This window comes from Aotus nancymaae, unplaced genomic scaffold (genome assembly GCF_030222135.1).
Source record: "Aotus nancymaae isolate 86718 unplaced genomic scaffold, 86718_ANA_hifiasm-v0.15.2.pri h1tg000033l, whole genome shotgun sequence".
NCBI lineage: Eukaryota > Metazoa > Chordata > Mammalia > Primates > Aotidae > Aotus > Aotus nancymaae.
In genome coordinates this window covers 63,963,432-63,981,934 of record NW_026988447.1, presented here as the reverse complement: position 1 = coordinate 63,981,934, position 18,503 = coordinate 63,963,432, and the positions used below count along the sequence as shown (strand labels likewise).

Genomic DNA, 18,503 nt, shown 5'->3' with positions numbered 1-18,503 from the left:
AGGTAAAGTTGTATTTCCATTGTTTTTTAAAGAGATGTATTATTCTAATAAGATGGTATAAATTTACTACATAGTTCTGCTGTCTTTTTGTTTGCTTTCCCTGATTCACTCATTGTGCCCTGTTACTAGGATACAGCGTGACACGTCGGCACTTCCAAATCACATCTTTCATTGTACAACTTGGGAATTTTATTGGCTGGGCCAAAGTTCGTCTCCAAATGTTTAATCTCCTTTCCTTCCTTCCTATACTATTTTAATAAGAACGTCTCAGGATTCCACAACATACCTTTTTCCCCAACAAATGGCAGGGACCAAGTAAAAACATCCATGAAATTTGGAAGCCAGTATGGATGAGGAGAACAGTTGAACTGCCTGATATTCATAACGTTGTTCTCATACTTCAATACTGCAGCTAAGAAACCAAAAAAGGATGTTAGATACACAGAACATATTTCTGCTTCTATGTATGGCTTTAGCTCATCAAGAAAATTCAGCTAATTGACTGAAGTTCCAAAACATCCAGGCTCATACCTGAGTCATCTCAGAATGTTACACAACTTATGGACTTAAGCTTTACTCAGTGTAACGTATAACCACACAATATATGAATACTTAATACGGAATTGTATAACAAATTGGAAAATATTTATAGAAAATAGTTAATCCAATGTCTGTTGGAACTGTATCAAGGAATTGTATCAAGCTCCCCTTTCAGCCAAGAATACTTTAGTCTTAAAATTTGATATCTGATGACACTAATAAAAGTGGCACAGCTAAGTCTGACACAATAACCTCCTCAAATAGTTTAAGTAAATTTATTTTTAAAAAATAAAACTTCCAGTAGAACTCCCAATAGTTGTACAAAATAGTTTTAGTTAGATTGGTTTATGTTTTTTTTTTTTTTTTTGAGATGGAGTTTCGCTCTTGTTACCCAGGCTGGAGTGCAATGGCGCGATCTCGGCTCACCGCAACCTCCGCCTCCTGGGTTCAGGCAATTCTCCTGCCTCAGCCTCCTGAGTAGCTGGGATTACAGGCACGCGCCACCATGCCCAGCTAATTTTTTGTGTTAGTAGAGATGGGGTTTCACCATGTTGACCAGGATGGTCTCGATCTCTTGACCTCGTGATCCACCCACCTCGGCCTCCCAAAGTGCTGGGATTACAGGCGTGAGCCACCGCGCCCGGCCCAGATTGGTTTATTTTTTAATGTTTATTTTATTTTTTAAAATTAACATAATACTTGTATGTACTCATGGAGTACATAGTGATGTTTTGATACATATAATGCATAGTAATCAGATCAGGGTAATTAGCTATATATTAAATACCATCTCAGACATTTGTCATTTCTTTGTGTTTGGAACATTCAATATTTTCCTTCTAGCTATTTGAAATTACTAACTATTATTGTTAACTATAGTTACCCTATGGTAGATTGCTTTCTTGACTTAATAAAATAAAATGTTTGGATTGAATCCCGCCTAAAATAATGTGCTTCCATCTGACTCTATCCTTGATTTCTGAGAAAACAAATCTACATGCTTCATGTCTCTGTGAGTACTTTCAATAAAGGAAAAGTCACCTGTTTTAATGGGGTCATCTATTCTATGAATAGGTAATTTTAAGTTGCAGGAAATTTTCAGGTTGAGTTTAGACCTGCCTTTACCAGTCAGTGATCATGGTTTTGCTATGAGTATCATATTTAATATTTAAAAGGCTGTCATTCTGCTTCTGAATGATAGCCTTTTAAATATTAAATATGATAAGCATACCTTCCTGGGCTTTGGCAAGATTTCATTTTTATTATCTATTCAGGGTATGATTAGTATTACATTAGAAGACAGTAACAAACAGATTATACGTGATATCAAATGATCTCTTCTTGTTTATATTAAGGGGTTGAAAATATAGAAAAACTAATCATTTCTTTACTTTTTTTGCTTTTGCTCAGAATATATGCTCAGAAGCTGGAGAAACATCTTGTTATTTGCCTTACAATCTTTCTCAAGCCAATTATTTTTATTCCCTTTCACCCTCTTTAATATGACATGGCTTCTTGATGCTTTAACTCATCATGTTCGACCTATTCTGAATGCATGCCAGATTGGCAATGTCTCTGTTACAATGTGGCCCAGAACTAATATAATCTTCTAGGTCGGTTTGAACAGTGCAGAGTATGGGGAGAATATATCATTTTCTGTGGTGTGGATACCATATATATACACCATATATATACCATATTGTAGCCTAACAACATGTTGATGTTTTTAGCAGCCTGCATTTAACTAAATTCAGACTTGTGAATGGTAAGCCCTTTGCTTTGAGTTGTTATTTCTGGCTGACCAACATGGTTCCATGGAACATACAATCACAGACACCCCGGGGACAAGAAATGTAGGTGGTGTAGGCAATACTGATACAAAGGTAGCCACCCTCTTCTTCCCTTGGAATACTAACTCCTGCGTATATTTCTGTAAACCCATTCCCTTTTACGTTGTTTTATCATTTATGCAACAAGGATACATTTACATGATATTAAAAACAAGCAAAATAAAAAAATCAAGGCAAGCTACCACATCAATACTTTTGATCTTCAGTATGAGAAAGGTGAAGTATTTCCCATCTTTGCTAAGTGCTTCCAGAGCTCTAGCTCCTGTAAGACGTTTTTACTATTTTGCAACACTGAATATTCACAGCAGAAATGCAACCTCATATCTTCAAATGAATCTTTAAGGCTCTAAATTGTCTTTTTGAAGAGTAATTTCTCCTCTAAATTCCCTCACTTTTTATTAACCTTAGGTTGGTGATGTGGCAGGAGGAAGGAAAGCAAATATTGTAATTAACAGTGCCCTGGAGGAAAGAGAGAGGCTTTATACAACAATCTGCACAACAAATCTGAGAAGCATGTGTGACTGCCCTTACGTTACAAAGGAGTTGTGGTTGAGAAATGGAGAAACTTGCTCAAGATCATGCAACCAGTAACTGGCGGATCTTACTCATTATTTAAACTCAGCTTTTTCTGACACCAAATTCATTCCCTTTCCATCATTCCCTGCTGTCTCTCATAAATTATAAATGCATGAATTCTAGTCCTAGCTGTTATAATAATTTAACTTTGAACATGGATTTCATAATTAAAGAGGTTTTAGCTTTGGCTAAAATACATGTTTGAGTGAAACAGGATGCAATTCACAAGCAAGGGTAAGGCTCATCCAACAGATAAAACAGAAGTTCAGTTTTGTAGCTAGTGAGATAAAAGTATTTATTTATTCGACCTTGGCTCGACACAATTTACTTGAGTACCTACTGATAAAGCAAACTGTTTTCAGATTTTATTTACATTTATTTACTGAGTATCTGATGTACGCAAGGCATTATGTGTGGCCCTTTACAAACATAATTACAAATCTTCACAATATTCCTCAAAAGTGGTTCTTATCATTTATGTTTGGAAAATCAGCCAACAGAGAGGTTATCTGCCCACAGTCACTTAGGAAGAAGCAAATCTCACTTTTGGCCTGAGTCTAAAGTCCCTGATCCTTCTAGTACAACATAATATACTCATCCTAATGGTATAAATCATTCAGTGTCTATCAAGTTTTGGACACAAATTCTTTCTCCTTCCATGTTTAATCTCTTTAAAGAAGAGCACAGGACTGGAAAGCTAGGAAGCCAGACTACAAGATGGATTCTGTCACTAATTATTCCCCAGACTAAGGTACATAATAGGTCTCAGTTATCTAACTATGTGGGTTTATAGATAATTTATAAAATCTCTTCCTGATCTGAATGATGTTAACAAATTTCACTGTTAACAATGAAAGAGCTCATCACTAATGCAATGAATAATATTCTGAGTAATTCTACAGGCTATAAATATAATTTTTTTCTTATTTTTTTCTAGGTCAAAAAAATCCTAAATTTTTTCAATTTTAGGATTTTTTTGACCTAGAAAAAAATAAGAAATTACACCAATATGTGTCTTTTTTTCTTTAGCAACACATTTATGCAAAAATGCTTTTTGAATAACCTTACATTAGTAAGTTACTCAAAATTCTGATATTTTTGTAAAATAAATATATAACACAGAAATACATGAGAGAGAGAAAAAAAAACTAAAACAGTCCAAAATATCTGCAGTCACGAAATTCACAGTTAACGTTTCATCTTCCACCTCCCACATCCTCCGCCCCTGCCACCTGCCTCCGACTGTCATTGGGATTACAAAACCCAACTGGAGCCCTAACAGCGTGCTCTTCTCTGAAGTACTTGAAAGACGTTTATCTCCAGTACAATATAAATAATACAAATAGTTGTACTTCAAGAATCACTCAAGACCACCTCCTGAGACCTTGTCTGAAAAAAAAACAACAAAAGTCTACCACCAAGGAGCTCCTTTATTCTAGTGACAATTCCACATGACCTCTTGTCACTTAACAATTGTAACAGAGAGACTGTGACATACATGCAAGCTTTACATTATTAACCATCATTCAGAGCACACCAGACACCACAGAAATAAATGCTCTTCTTTTGTACTTGCAGGTATGAAGAACAGCTGGAAGGAAATTTGGTATAATGAAAAGAATACTAAATCCACAAATCTGGAACCCTGACTGCCAGTTCTTTTTCTGACGTCAAAATTACCGTCTTAAAGTTATGCAATCCAATCATTTTTATAGTACCTGTAGGACGCTGTGTTCAAAGGCACGCTGTAAAAAGCTGTAAAGTTAGTAATCAAGGGACTGCTCCTATTTGGTGAATGGGGAAGGGGGACTGGACTTCGATTATTCCCAATAACACAACTGGTCCCCTGTACATAGTGAAATCCAAGGAATAGGATCTTTATCTTAATGCACTGCTCTGTTTACCAAGCCATGCACTAAGTTGCCTGGTCATATCCAAATCTGTAAAACAAGGAATCTTTCTATCTTTAATTTGAAAATTTGATGATACAAACAACAACAACAACAAGTATTTCATAAAAACTTGAAAACATTTCCAACATGCTCTCTACAATTTTCTTCAACCCCGGAAAACTGGAGACAAAGCAATGAATGACAAGAATAGAAAGATCAAAAGAAAGCTTCTAATTAAAGACCAGCTATCAAAATATGGCAAACAAGTGGTGTTAACTAGTCACCAAACCATAAATGGGCTCAGCACTTTTCAAGTGGGTGTCCAGAGGAATACAAAGTTCTTTTTCTGAAAAACCTGTAACTGTAATGCTTCCAACATAGCTCAGGCATTCTGCACACCACTCGTCCTGATTTTAAGACGGGGGGCAGAAGGGGTCAAAAGAATGGAATATGACTTGAATGTTATTCCTGTTCTCTCCCTTTTGCTGACATCTTTCTCTCCTTATCTCTAATTGACCATCCTCTTCCACTTTCAGAAGATGGGAAAGAGGGAGAGAAAAGAAAAGAAGATGAGAAGGAACCAAATGGGGGCATACCAGAATCATAATCCATCCAGAAATAGCAAAAACACAAAGACATTGCATAATAGACCCAGGATGTTTTTTCCTTCCAATTCTTCCACCCGCAGATGCCCTAGCAGAAAAACTAGCATCAATGTGTTCTTTTGGCAAAGTCCTACCATCACAAAAGGAGGCATAATGCCTTGGTGGATACAATTCCTGAAGAAGGACCCATGCGACTCATAATGTTCTATAGTGGCATTTTAAGATTATGCCAGTATGGTGCATACAAGGGGTTTTTTAAATTCTGGGAGCCATGCTACTTAGTTTTTTTTTTTTTTTAAATCTGTATTTTCTCATAAAGATAACATTTTGGTGTAAAATTTTCATTTAAGATAGTATGAATATGTACATATGTGCATTCACATATATGCATAATTTTCTGTAGTATATAACATACATGAACACAGTCTCTACAATTCCTTCCATTTTAAAATTTGTCTTCTAACTTCCAGCTTCTTTTTTTCAATGTCCTAGCTCCTGCTGGATGAACTGTCTTAAAAGATTCTTTTAAATATGATTAATAACTTAGTTAAAGGGAAATGTACTAATTCATGATGGTTACAGTATTTATTTGGTGAGCAAGGACTGCACTCATAACTCATTATTACTCTGTAGATCATAACCTTAAGTGAAAACTATGTGTTCAAGTTACTTATGAAGGTAGACTTCAAGCCTTAAAGTTTTAGGTAATTTGACCATGATATTCTTCAGTGTGAGAAAGTTAATGTTTATATTGTTTGATCCAGTACCTAACATAAGGTCATTCACAGGCAAATTTTCAGTAAGTTCCATGGAATGACTAAATTTTTCTTTACTTATTTTTCAAGAGATAGGGTCTTGCTCTGTTGCTCAGGCTGGAATGCAATGGTACTATCATAGTTAACTTCAACTTTGAACTCATGCGCTCAAGTGATCCTCCCACTTCAGCCTCTCAAGTAGCTGGGACTATAGGCATATGCCACCATACAGGCATATGTCTGGCTCATAATGACTAAGTTTCAGCTAATCTGAAATATTTTCTTATTAGTAGATACAAACAGTAGGTATACACGACTTACTAGAAACTATGAGATAATTATTTTGTATGTATCAAGGACACACATGTATGTGACTATACATAATCACTTTATAGCCATTCTAGCCCTTGCTCCACTCCTCTTACTCACTAGGTAGAAATGAAAATACACTCTCAACCTCTGTATACCTTCTCTACCTTGTACATGCATCTTTCATAGTACCTACAACACCTTTTCTTAACTTTGTTACAAGTCTCCTAAATAAAATATTCATATTATCTCACCTACATGAAGGGCAGAGATGACACTAGATATTTCTGTGAAACAATATGAGCTGATATTATCATGTGCATGTGTGCATGTATGTGTACCATTGAGCAACGCAGGCTTCAACCTCACAGGTCCACTTATATGCGGATTTTCTTCTGCTTCTGCCACCCATGAGACAGCAAGACCAACCCCTCTTCTTTTTCCTTCTCCTCAGCCTGCTCAACATGAAGATGACAACGATGAAAACTTTTATGATAATCCACTTCCATTTAGCGAATAGTAAATATATTTTCTCTTGCTCATGATTTCCTTCAGAATATTTTTCCTCTAGATTTTGTGTATTATATACAGTAAGAATACAGGATATAATACACATAACATACAAAATATGTGTTAAATGACTGTGTTATCGGGAAGGCTCTGGGCAACAGTAGGCTATTAGTAGTTAAGTTTTTGGTGAATCAAAGTTATATGTAGATTTTTGACTGCAGTGGGGGTTGGCACCCCTACCTAACCCCTGTGTTGTTTCAGGGTCAATTCTGTATGTGTTTCCATTCTTAATAGAGGATTCGAAAATTGTTAACCAGGTTATTATTCATATATGGAATCTTGGGTAAAGTAAGTGGAAGGATGAAGATAGAAGGGATGAGGGAGGCACAGACCCCTTTTTATGCTTTTGCAGTGTTATGTACCGTATCTGGCATATGGCTGATGCTTAATTGTGTTGGTTAAAGAAAAGACCTAAGGATGAAAATAGAAAATGGGAAGAGAAGAGGGAAAAAGAGAGGAAAGAAACACAAAACATATAACTAATCAGGACACTAAAAATATAACAAAATATAAACAGAAATATGAAAAGAACAAAAGAATTTAGGTAAAAAGCAATGCGTCACTTCAAAGGCTAAACTGTTTTAAAATTGTAAGAGAATATAAATTAGAGAAGAGTGGAAATGATACTGGTTCTGTCACATGGCAACTATATGACCTTCAGTAAATACTTCTCCTTATTTAGGCTTTACCTTCCAAACTTGTAAAATAGGAATAATAATGCTTGTTCTCTCATTTTTAAAGTATAAAGATCAAATAATCCAACTGCTAAGAATGGGGCAGGAAAAATAAATAAAATAATATATGTGATTAACATTCATGATAATATAAACAATCAGGTGAAATATTTTGTCCCTGAGAAATGTAAAGTATTATGTCTGTTGCAAATTCCTCCAGGAGGGCATGGGTATCTATTTTAAATAGTTTGCCATTTTATAATCCCCACCTAATGTGTTATACCTACATACTAGGATCCAGAGAATTTGGGGCTGATAATTGATCTTTGTAAGTAGCTCAAGTCCAGTTAAACATTGTGAATCATTTCTAACATTACAATTGTGCATCGAATATTTGAATTTCTTCTAGCAAATTCCTTTTTGTTAATAAGAACCACTGGCAATTATCAATTCCTTAACAGTTTCAGCTAGTGAATTCACTTATGTTCTAATCCACATTATGATAATGCTAAAGTGAGGCTTAAGCAAACCCAGACTAAAAACAGAGAGACTTAGCTGAAGCTTTAAGCTGTTGGAGGAGACGGCACGGGCACAGTAAACATTGTGCCTTCGCCTTGTTCTCATTCATGCAGCTGCAAGTGCCTAGTAAGGGGAACTGTGCTCTCCTGGGAGGTATCCTGAAACTGCGTTATCTCCACACATTTATAGAAGACCCTTTGCAGCTTCAAGCTTGGACTTTGTATCAAGTCTTGAGCTATAGCTTGCAATGATTCCAGGTTATCTCCAAGATATCCTTGGTACTGAGTTAGTATTAGTTCCTACACTTCATGTCAACATTGTTTTCCATGGAAGTAACGTCATGGCAGACTTTTGGACGCTGCAAGAGTAAAATCTAAGAGTCTCTTGCAGGTCTAGAATACTTAGATAATGAAGAGCAAGTGACAACCCATTAATTCAAGTTTTCAACATTCCTCAGATTGTTACTGTTTTTCCCTTGTTGAATGCTTTACAGAGAATGAAATTTCTAGAGAAGTAGGTTTTAGCTCAACTGAAGAATCAATTAACCATCAGGGCTATCAGGGTGGATTCTTTGATTGACCCTTTTCAGATGGTAACAGAAGAGCACTTGGCAATGAATCTGTATGGAGGATTCAGCATTGAATCTTCCTTTGTTCCCTGGCAAGGTCTTCCATAACTTTGACATCTGAAATCCTGTAATTCTATAGCCAAAGCTTGGTGAAAAGCAAGAATTACCTTACACACTGTGTCTTACTTTGCTGAAGTTTCAAAATAACTACTTAACTAAATTTACAATTAGAGAGTAGTGATTTTTAAGAAGTCAAGAAGGTCATTTGTTGGCCCAAAGATACATAAATTATGGGAATATTAGTTCAATTAAAACATATAGTACAAGGAATCTTTCAATATTAAATCTTTTCTTTTTTTTTTTTTTTGAGATGAAGTCTTGTTCTGTCACCCAGGCTAGAGTGCAGTGGCACAATCTCGGCTCACTGTAACCTCCGCCTCCTGGGTTCAAGGGATTCTCCTGCCTTAGCCTCTCAAGTAGCTGGGATTACAGACACTCACCACCACGCCCAGATAATTTTTGTATTTTTAGTAGAGATGAGGTTTCGCTATCTTGGCCAGGCCGGTCTCAAACTCCTGACCTTGTGATCCACCCGCATCGGCCTCCCAAAGTTCTGGGATTACAGGCCTGAGCCAGCATGCCCAGCCTTAATATCAAACCTTAATGGGATAGTTTATATTTTATCCTCCCTTCCATTAATTAAAAGTTTAAATGTGAGCAAGTGACTACTGAATTAAAACTAATCTATTTAGAAAGTGGCCTCTAGCAATGACACTTTCACAGTGGAGCTGAATAAAAAACAGCAAAAGTGCTTTAGGGAATACATTTTAAAGGGATAAATAAATTATTTATTTTAGAAAAATGTAAAACATACTCTAACTTCATTCTTTTAATAATGCATATATTTGGATGTATAACATTCATGTAATTTTAAAGTGATAACAAATGACTCTTCATTTCAAAAGCTTTCTTTTCTTATTGAAGAATGGTTAGAGTCACCTAAACATGATGGAACCATGAGGTGAAGAGTGGCTTAGTGCAAACACTGTTCGCAAACATTTCACAAAACAAAGCTAAGGCGGAAGAGGATAGACAGAGGTTAGCATGTGGGCTCTGCAGTCAGTTTGCTGAGTTTCAGTCTCAGTGCTTTCTGGTACTGGCTTGTGTACCAGAAAAATATGCAGTTCCTTTGTGCCCCAGATTTTCATCAATAAAATAAATATTATACAGTAATGCATTTATACACATAAACTCTTTGAGCAGTGTCTGAGGCATAAGTGCTCAAAAAATGTTAGTTATCATTATATGCTATTCATAGGGACAAAGTAAATAACATAGGTGTAGTATGCTATCCCAACTCAAGGGACATTTTCACATTTGCTAAATATATTACCAACCTAAGACTTTAAAAAATATATATCTAACTATATCACTCAAGGTGACAATGATAATGACAATGGTAAATAAAATGAATATCATAATTGGATTAATTACACATGGTGAATCTTGGATATAAAATGTAATGAGAGAAGACATTCTGTTGAAACTCCTCTGCAGTGAATTTTAACCATTCATCTCAGAGGGGTGATTTTCTGAAAACCAATCAAAACTTCCTACCCTTGTGTTCTCTTCAGCCTGAAATGTTTATGTAAATTTCTTTTCTACCACTTCGTATTGATAATAAAAGAATACTAAAAGGTTTTGTTTATAGTTTCTGCTTTATTCCTTCATGTAAATTCTTGTATTTCATACCATTTCTCAGTGAACTCTCATAGGCTTAATAATCGTTACGAAAAAATTATCTTTATAGTGTGTCTAATTCTATCATACACATATGGCTTTAAGAATCTTTATCAAATAAAGGAAGAAATAAATTAGGGGTTGGAGGATGTTTTACTTATTGTTTTGCTTTAGTCAAGAAACAAAAATAAAGTACAATAACCTTGGCCTACAATTATTAGAAAGTACCAAATACGCTGCCCCGACTGTATGTTTACATCTTCTATATTGCAATAAGTGATCTGGGGCAAACACGTTTTCAGGACCCATTAAGAGTATCTTCAGGTTTCCAATGATGGCAAGAAAAAAGGACACGCTGGGAAAACTGTTGCTATGGGGCAAAGTCTCTGGATTAATTTTATCCAATTTGTAAAGCAACTAGTGATCATATTTAACCTGTGGTTGTAAAGATACCAACAAAATGCTTTAAAAAGTCAATGTGAAAAGTCATGTCCATGCTTAAGATAAGCCTCAGGCTCGCAGAAACGGATCCATGAGAACAGTATGGGGGAAACCACTTCCATGATTCAATTATCTCCACGTAGGGCCCTGCCCTTAACACGTAGGGATTATTACAATTCAAGGTGAGATTTGGGTAGGGACACAGCCAAACCATATCAGATGCTTTCCATGTGCATCTTATAAAACCAATTTTCTATCTCTCTCTTCCTTAACTACTTCAATATTGAATTGGTTTACTTCTTGGTTATCATTTAAATGTTTGGTCTTGATTACTAAATTAGCTTGGTTGCCATTAGATATTTCTCTAAAATCCAAAATAATTTTCATTTAACAAATTTCCTGTATTTTACTGGCAGTAGGATTTACCGGAACTGAGTTACATACCTCTTGTACATACGTTTGTATTTCTCTACATATATATCATATATTTAACCACTCATCCAATCACCTATCCATCCAGCAACCCATCTGAACTACGGAGAACTTGTACCACATGGAAACCTACTGTCGTTTACTTTAGATTCTTTTGAAGCACAGGTGTACCTCTACAGAGAAGACAAATTTAAGTGTTTACATCAAGGTATAAAATATACTTTTCCTGAGGTTCATTATAATTTTTGGTCAAACTGAGTTGTTTAAGCCAATGTTCACATCTGCCACTCTATTTCTCGATCCAGAGAGATTTTACTCTCACTGATCGCTTAAATATCACTTCCCCAATTAATCCCCATAGAATAATTTCCACTCTCCTATCACATCACTCTTTTCTTTGCAGCTTTTTCCAAATACATATACTTAATTATTGGTGGAATTATTTATTTAATGTCTATCACACTACCAGATTATTGAGCACACCAGGGCAAAGACTATGTCTGTGTTGTTTCATTTATATCCCCAACACCTACCATGGTACATGGTATATAGTAAGTTCTCAATAAAAATTTATTGTACTGGTGAGTGAGTAGAGTTAAAATCACTTTTACAGGGGGCAAATAATTTTCTAAAAAATTGAAGCTATGTGTCATTACTGTAATTTTCATCTGATTAGTGTATTTGAGTAATTAAGAAATAGCTTTTCCTTTGGGTCTACAGATTCATAGAAGAAATTCAACAATTCAAACATGCAAAATGCTCTGCAAATGTTTAACTCCAATTTAGAAAGGGCATCAGCACTGGTTATAGGAGTAATTTAAAGTGATATAAAGATCTGTGGGTCAATATCAATAGGGTACTTTTGGTCACTGTCTTGCTGTTAATTCTCCAAAAAAAAAATGTTTAAATCAATGCATGTATTGACTGCCTACCACAGTCAAGGCATGCAACCTGGCTTTACAGTATGCATCAAAAAGCCTCATGTTTCAGACTAATTATAATCTCATTGGGAAGTAACAGGAATGCATGGAAAAGCTAACAGAAAAAAGTAAACAATAAATACAAGAGAAAATGATTGGGATGGCAGACATTCAGACAAGGACTACCAACAGAAGTCTTTATGGAAACACAGACTAGACTGGGTCTAGTCCATTTAGACAGGCAGAAGAAGGAGACAAATATTTTAGACAGAAATAAGTATGCAGGCAAAAAAGTGAAAAAAAAAAATTAGAGAAACAAAATGTCTAAAGTTGCTCAGGGCAATAAAGTTTACCTCAAGTGAAGCAGAAAGACAGGTGATAATGGTAGATTGAGGCATACAGTGAAATTATCAATAAGCAACTGAGGAATAAGGGTATTTTCCTGCCAGCTTCTGTTAGCTTCTTGCACTAACATGTAGCAAAATAATAACAACATAAAATATCCAATGATAATAACGTCTTAATATCGCACGGCATTTTGTTTCTAAGCGATTTCATGTAATATTCACAAACAAACATTTTTTCTCATCTCATAGTGATGCCACTGCATGTCCAATAAATTTAAATGAATTAGTTGCTTACTGGCAGAGCTGTGATTCAAACCTATATCTTTTGCTATGCATCTTGCAGAGCTGTCAGAGTGAAGACACAGAAGCAGGGAGACAGGCAAGAAGACCGAGCAGACTGCAAAGGATGAGAACTGAACGAACTCATGTGGGCTGTACCAAGAGATGGAACAGTTAGCCCTCGCAACTTTCTGAATGCTATGTTAGATATAGTGAACTGTCAGTATGCTCCGCTCTCTGATTCTTTAATTCTCCATTTTAAAGTTTAACTTCCTTATGGTTTCAGTAAACAACCTTATCCACCAGTTCTAATCAGCAGTTCCCATCTGTTCCCCCAGTCCCCTGCTCCATCCTGACTCATCCTGATTACCTGCTCTGGTCATCTGCTTCGGTCACCTGCCCTGGTCACCTGCTTTGACCTGAGTCACCTCTGGTCACCTGCTCTGACCTGTCCTATAACTGTCCTTCCCACCAAACTACCCACTCCACCACTCCAGCTGGTACTCTGCTCTTGTTAAAATAGCCAATCAGAATTAGCCTAGAACGTGCAGTCTAACCCTAGTTAATAGGGGAATGACACAGCAGTAGGGGCTACCTGCATCAGGAATAAGAACCCCTGCCCCTCCTTGTCCAGGTGTGCACTTGTCATTGCTCCATCTGTGAGATGCATCCATCTATAGAAGTAAATTGCCTTGCTGAGGAAATCTATATTTGAATGCTACTTCTTTTGCAGCACTGAAAATTTATATATAACACTATTAATTGCAGATAAGTATGAACTACTAATCAGAATTATTGGACATTTACATATGAATCTAATCACAACTATTATTGGTTTTAGGATGGCAAGAATAAATCTATTTTCCTTATTCTTTCATTTTGCCAGAGAGTACTACTTCTGTCTTAAGCTGTAGGAGCTTCAAGAATCAAATCATACTGTAACTATTAGGTTATAATTCCTGAGTACTTTAGGATCATCTGTTTTAAACAATCAAATGGTTAACTCAGATTCTTCACAGCTATTTTCCATTGATTGGGTTTTGAAGATGCTTGCAATCCAATTTTATTACATTGCTTTTAAAAATTCTAGTTAACATCAATTTTATTCAAATACAGTAATCCTCACTTTAGCAGTGAATAATTGACTCCCACTCTGACATACTGTATACACTGTTAGCATAATAGCTTTAAAATGCTTCAGAAATTTTACATAAAAGTCTTTTGAAATTTTGCTTAAACTCAAGAATACATCCTTCTCTTCCCTATCAGTTTATCTTTTTCTCTCAGGAGAATATTTTCTATCATGAAGAGGTTCCCAACATGAAACACTTCTACCCACTTTCCATCTATCCTAGAGATGGTGATCTACCCCAAAGGCAAGAGAACACAGTGAAAGAACTACAAAATCTCAAAGTCACTGATGTGTTGGTATCTTTTTTTTTTTTTTTTTAAAGTTCCAACCTTGTTAAATCAAACCATACAAAAAGAAGCAATTCACACCTTATTTGAGAAATAGGTACTGGTCTCAAGCAAAACTGCATTACCTAGCATTGTGATGAATCGAAAGTGTCTAAGTCTGTTTTTGTGGAGTAAAATCCCAATTTTATTCCTTTTTTACTGTTTTGGTTTCTTTTTTAGAAATTGCGGGTAAACTTGTAAGCACAGTACATGCTATTTAGTAATCAGTGTCTGGCAAGAAAATAACTTTTAGGGACATTTCCTTCCCTCAGTTTAATAGTAAAAAATCTTAATGCCATAGAACAATATAAACCTGTGTTTTAAAAAAATATATAAAAGTATGTTTTATGTACTTTGGTAAATTATAGGATCATGGTGGAACTGGGATATGCAATATGACTTACTAAATTCTTGCATTCCCTGTAGGTATCTCAGGGCCTTCCCTGTGCAAGATTGAGAATCCTCACCCAGTCAAAGAGATTAGCTTTTATGGGTTCTATACAATAAATGTTTACTGTTTTAAAAATATTCATTGGCCTTCATACTATTTATTTCTCTTTCTAATAAAACATTCACTATTCTTTAACATCCAGATCATATTTTAGCTTAAGCCTTTCTCTGACCATTCTAGAAAATTATCCCTTACCAAATATATTTAGTGTTTGACTCTCTTTGTTTATATTATTGGCTCTTATATTATTAGTTAAATCACCCAAATGTCTTACTTTGTCAACTCTACAGGAGTTTTAAAAATCACATCATACTGTAACTATCTGTTTATTATTCTAGAGTCCTTTATGATCATTTGTTTCTAACAATCAAAGATTAACTCATAGATTCTTCACAGCTATTTTTCCATTGATTGTGTTTGGAAGGTGCTTGCAACAAAATTTTATTGCAGTCGTTTTCAAAATTCTAGGTAACATCAATTTTATTCAAATACAATAATCTCCACTTTAGCCGTGAAACAGACTCCCACTCCCACATACTTAAAAGCATGTGGCAAGCAGAGAACACGTTTTATTTTATTTTGCATTCTTCTTGGCATAGCCTACTAAAGGCAGCACTTCTTTTCTAGGAACTGCCTCTTTTGTCCCCCATGGTTATAACAAAAACTGCACTATGCCTTACCGAAAACCATGCTCCTTCACCACAGAGGAGAACCCAGCACAGTCAAAATGACAATATAAAGGACTATATGGCTACAGCAAACACCATTCAGCAGATGTCATTCTCTGGGCTAGGAAACAAAGGACTAAGGACAATTCAAAAGGTGCTGGGGAACAAAGGTGGCCAAGGCCAATATTAAGCATCCTGGACGCCAGGCCTGGGCCAGGAGGACACCCATCACATCTCATTTATGCAGGCACATGACTCCTAATTTCAGGAGTTTTTAGACTGGCTCAGAAACTAGGCTGCCTTTTACCACCCCTTCTGGGCCATAATTGACCTTATATATGTTATTTGACTGCTTCTTTCCTTCTGTCTCCATTTCTCTTACTCTCAGAAAGCCACACTCAGACATGCTGCCTATATAAAATCCAGACTAATGCTACCTAGAGTTAAAGGCTTTTTCACATTTTATCACCCATTCTTACACGTGAAACACTTTATAATATATTCAAATAAAGAGATTACATTTATGAAAGAAGGATATAATGCACCCCTTGCTCTTCTTCTTTTCCCTGTAGTAAGTAATAATGCCCTCTTGTTTTCATGTTTCTTTTGGAATGGAGTTTCAGAAAGGTGGCACAGGACATAGAACCAGATGTGGATTTGAACCTAGTTCATTACTTCCTAATTAAGTGACCTTGGACAAGGCAATTAACCACAGGGACTCACTCTGCATATTAAAAAAGGAGGAGGTAGAGTGGCTAATAATATTTACCTTGAAGTTTACCTTTTTTTTTGCTTTTTTTTTAAAGAAATGAACATGTACTTGCCTAGCATAGGAATCCACTCATGATAGATGCTTAATAAATGCAATTCGAATTTGAATTTCAAGCTACTGAGTTTATTTTTTGTTTCTTTTTCTTGATCCTTTCCATGCACCATCACACTTATTCTATTTAAATCCAAATCCTTTTAAGAAGCATGATTCTGGATTACTCCCAATTATTTCTTTTAAAGTCTGTATCTACCAGAGCAGCAGCTGTCAACCCTGTTAAGAATTAAAATGTCCTAGAAAACATTTAAAAAATTAACAGTGCATAAGCCCAATCTCTGACCAAATTTGAATCTGTATCTTTGAGGATAATCACAAAGCGTGCATCAAACAATAACTGAAAAATAAAAATAAAAAGGACTGGTTAAAAATACTTAAGACCAAACCAAAATAAAACTGCTCGAGAAGAATTATTGCACACATTACATAAGACTGAAAAGGGGATTTAAAAACACTTACCTTTGTTATTGTATACATCTAAGTAATTTGGTGCTGAAAAAATTGTAATTAGAGAAGGGAAGCCTGTGGTTTGGCTTTTCCTGTACATGCGGTACCTAAAAAGAACAAATACAGTTAAAACAAAGGTAGTATGGAAAAAAGATAATATCAAATCATAGACTTAGAAATAGAAAATTAAATAAGTCAAGTTCCATTATTCAAAGAGTCTCCAATTATGTAACACTAAATAAAAATTTCTCCCTAAAGTCTGTTATACACAGGTGTTAATACATTTCAGGGACATGGGCATGAAAACATACATTCATATGTAAAATTTCCAAACAGGTATTTTCTAAGTTAGCAAACCTCAAGAGAGTGTAGAATTAAGTGGAAAATCATAATTCATTTCCATGTGTTCAACAGAGAGGACAAAGGCTGATTAGTGCACACAGATACTTTGTACCCACCAAAATTTTCAGACGGTTGCCAACTTTTTTGCCATAAAAAGACCAAACAAACCAAGCAAGATATAAAGACTAATCACTAATAGCCAGGCCAATTATCCGATAAATCCACAACATTCTGTAAAGATTATATATAAGCATTTTGCCTAGACTAAGTTATTTTCTTTTAAAAGAATATCCTCTTAAATCTATGAATTTTTACAAATTGAAACTGTTTCTATTTTAGAATTTTATTTATTACCAATCTCTACTGGTGTCTACAGGTCAAAGATTATTGTCTCAGCAGGGTAATATTTAATACATCAGTAATGAAACAGAATATTCACAAGAACTTTTGAAATAAACCAACAATCCAGTTATTAAGACAGAAATCATTTATAGGGTAACACTTTAGTCCTCAATTAAAAATACAGGTGACCCTGACTCATTTACATAAGGATAAAAATGTATCTAATGACTTCTGTGTACTCGATTTTAGGAATATCAGTTTAGAAATACCCCTCCAAAATAACATTTTTTACCATTTCTTCATTGATCTGTGTCATTTATTCCTGGTAGACTAAACCATGCCTAATATGGTTGGGTTCTAAAAGTAACTCAAAAAGTACCTTTAGAAAGATAAATAGCCACTTTAAAATTTTTAATTTTAAAAACACTTTTGAGTCCTCTCTTTTTGGAACTTGGTCATACTATATTCCCCAGAAGAAAATGCCCCTTAAAAACCTTTTAAAAATGTTCTAGAAGTACGTGTTCTGATTATGGGACTGAGCTTTGCTATGGAAAAAAAATCCATGTGAAAGACAGTTACGTTCTTAATCCTAGTAGCTTGACTTTATAGACTAAGGGTGACTATATGCCTACTTGACAACAAACGAAAACAAAGAAACTGGATGACATCATCTCAATTTTTCCAATGAATCAATCAAATTCTCATTTTAAACAAAAATACTTGATATTAACTGATGCACTTAACACACTTGCAAGTAAGCCAATGGTTATGGGTATGTGGTGTCATTAGGATAAACCTGCCAAAAATGGGCAGTAAGCCAACTGGAACACTCAGCCAAAATAGCATGGTGACACCACTGCCTTGATGAGAAAAATTATCTGAAGACCTGATTGGTTGGGTATAATAAACAGGTTACTTCAAACATCAGCTATAACACAGTGAGTACATAATA

At 35.3% G+C, this 18,503-nt stretch overlaps 1 protein-coding gene across 2 annotated transcripts in view; it reads right to left on the bottom strand.

The window, feature by feature from the left end:
• The window catches only part of PPP3CA (protein phosphatase 3 catalytic subunit alpha), a 317,276-nt gene that overhangs the window by 37,309 nt on the left and 261,464 nt on the right, over positions 1 to 18,503 (bottom strand). For both annotated transcript variants that reach the window (XM_012436483.2, XM_012436485.2), the window contains exons 8-9: positions 16,880 to 16,974; positions 287 to 412 (exon numbers count right to left, since the gene is read on the bottom strand). In XM_012436483.2, coding sequence (XP_012291906.1) covers positions 287 to 412; positions 16,880 to 16,974 — 221 coding nt within the window. The remainder of the gene's footprint in view (positions 1 to 286; positions 413 to 16,879; positions 16,975 to 18,503) is intronic.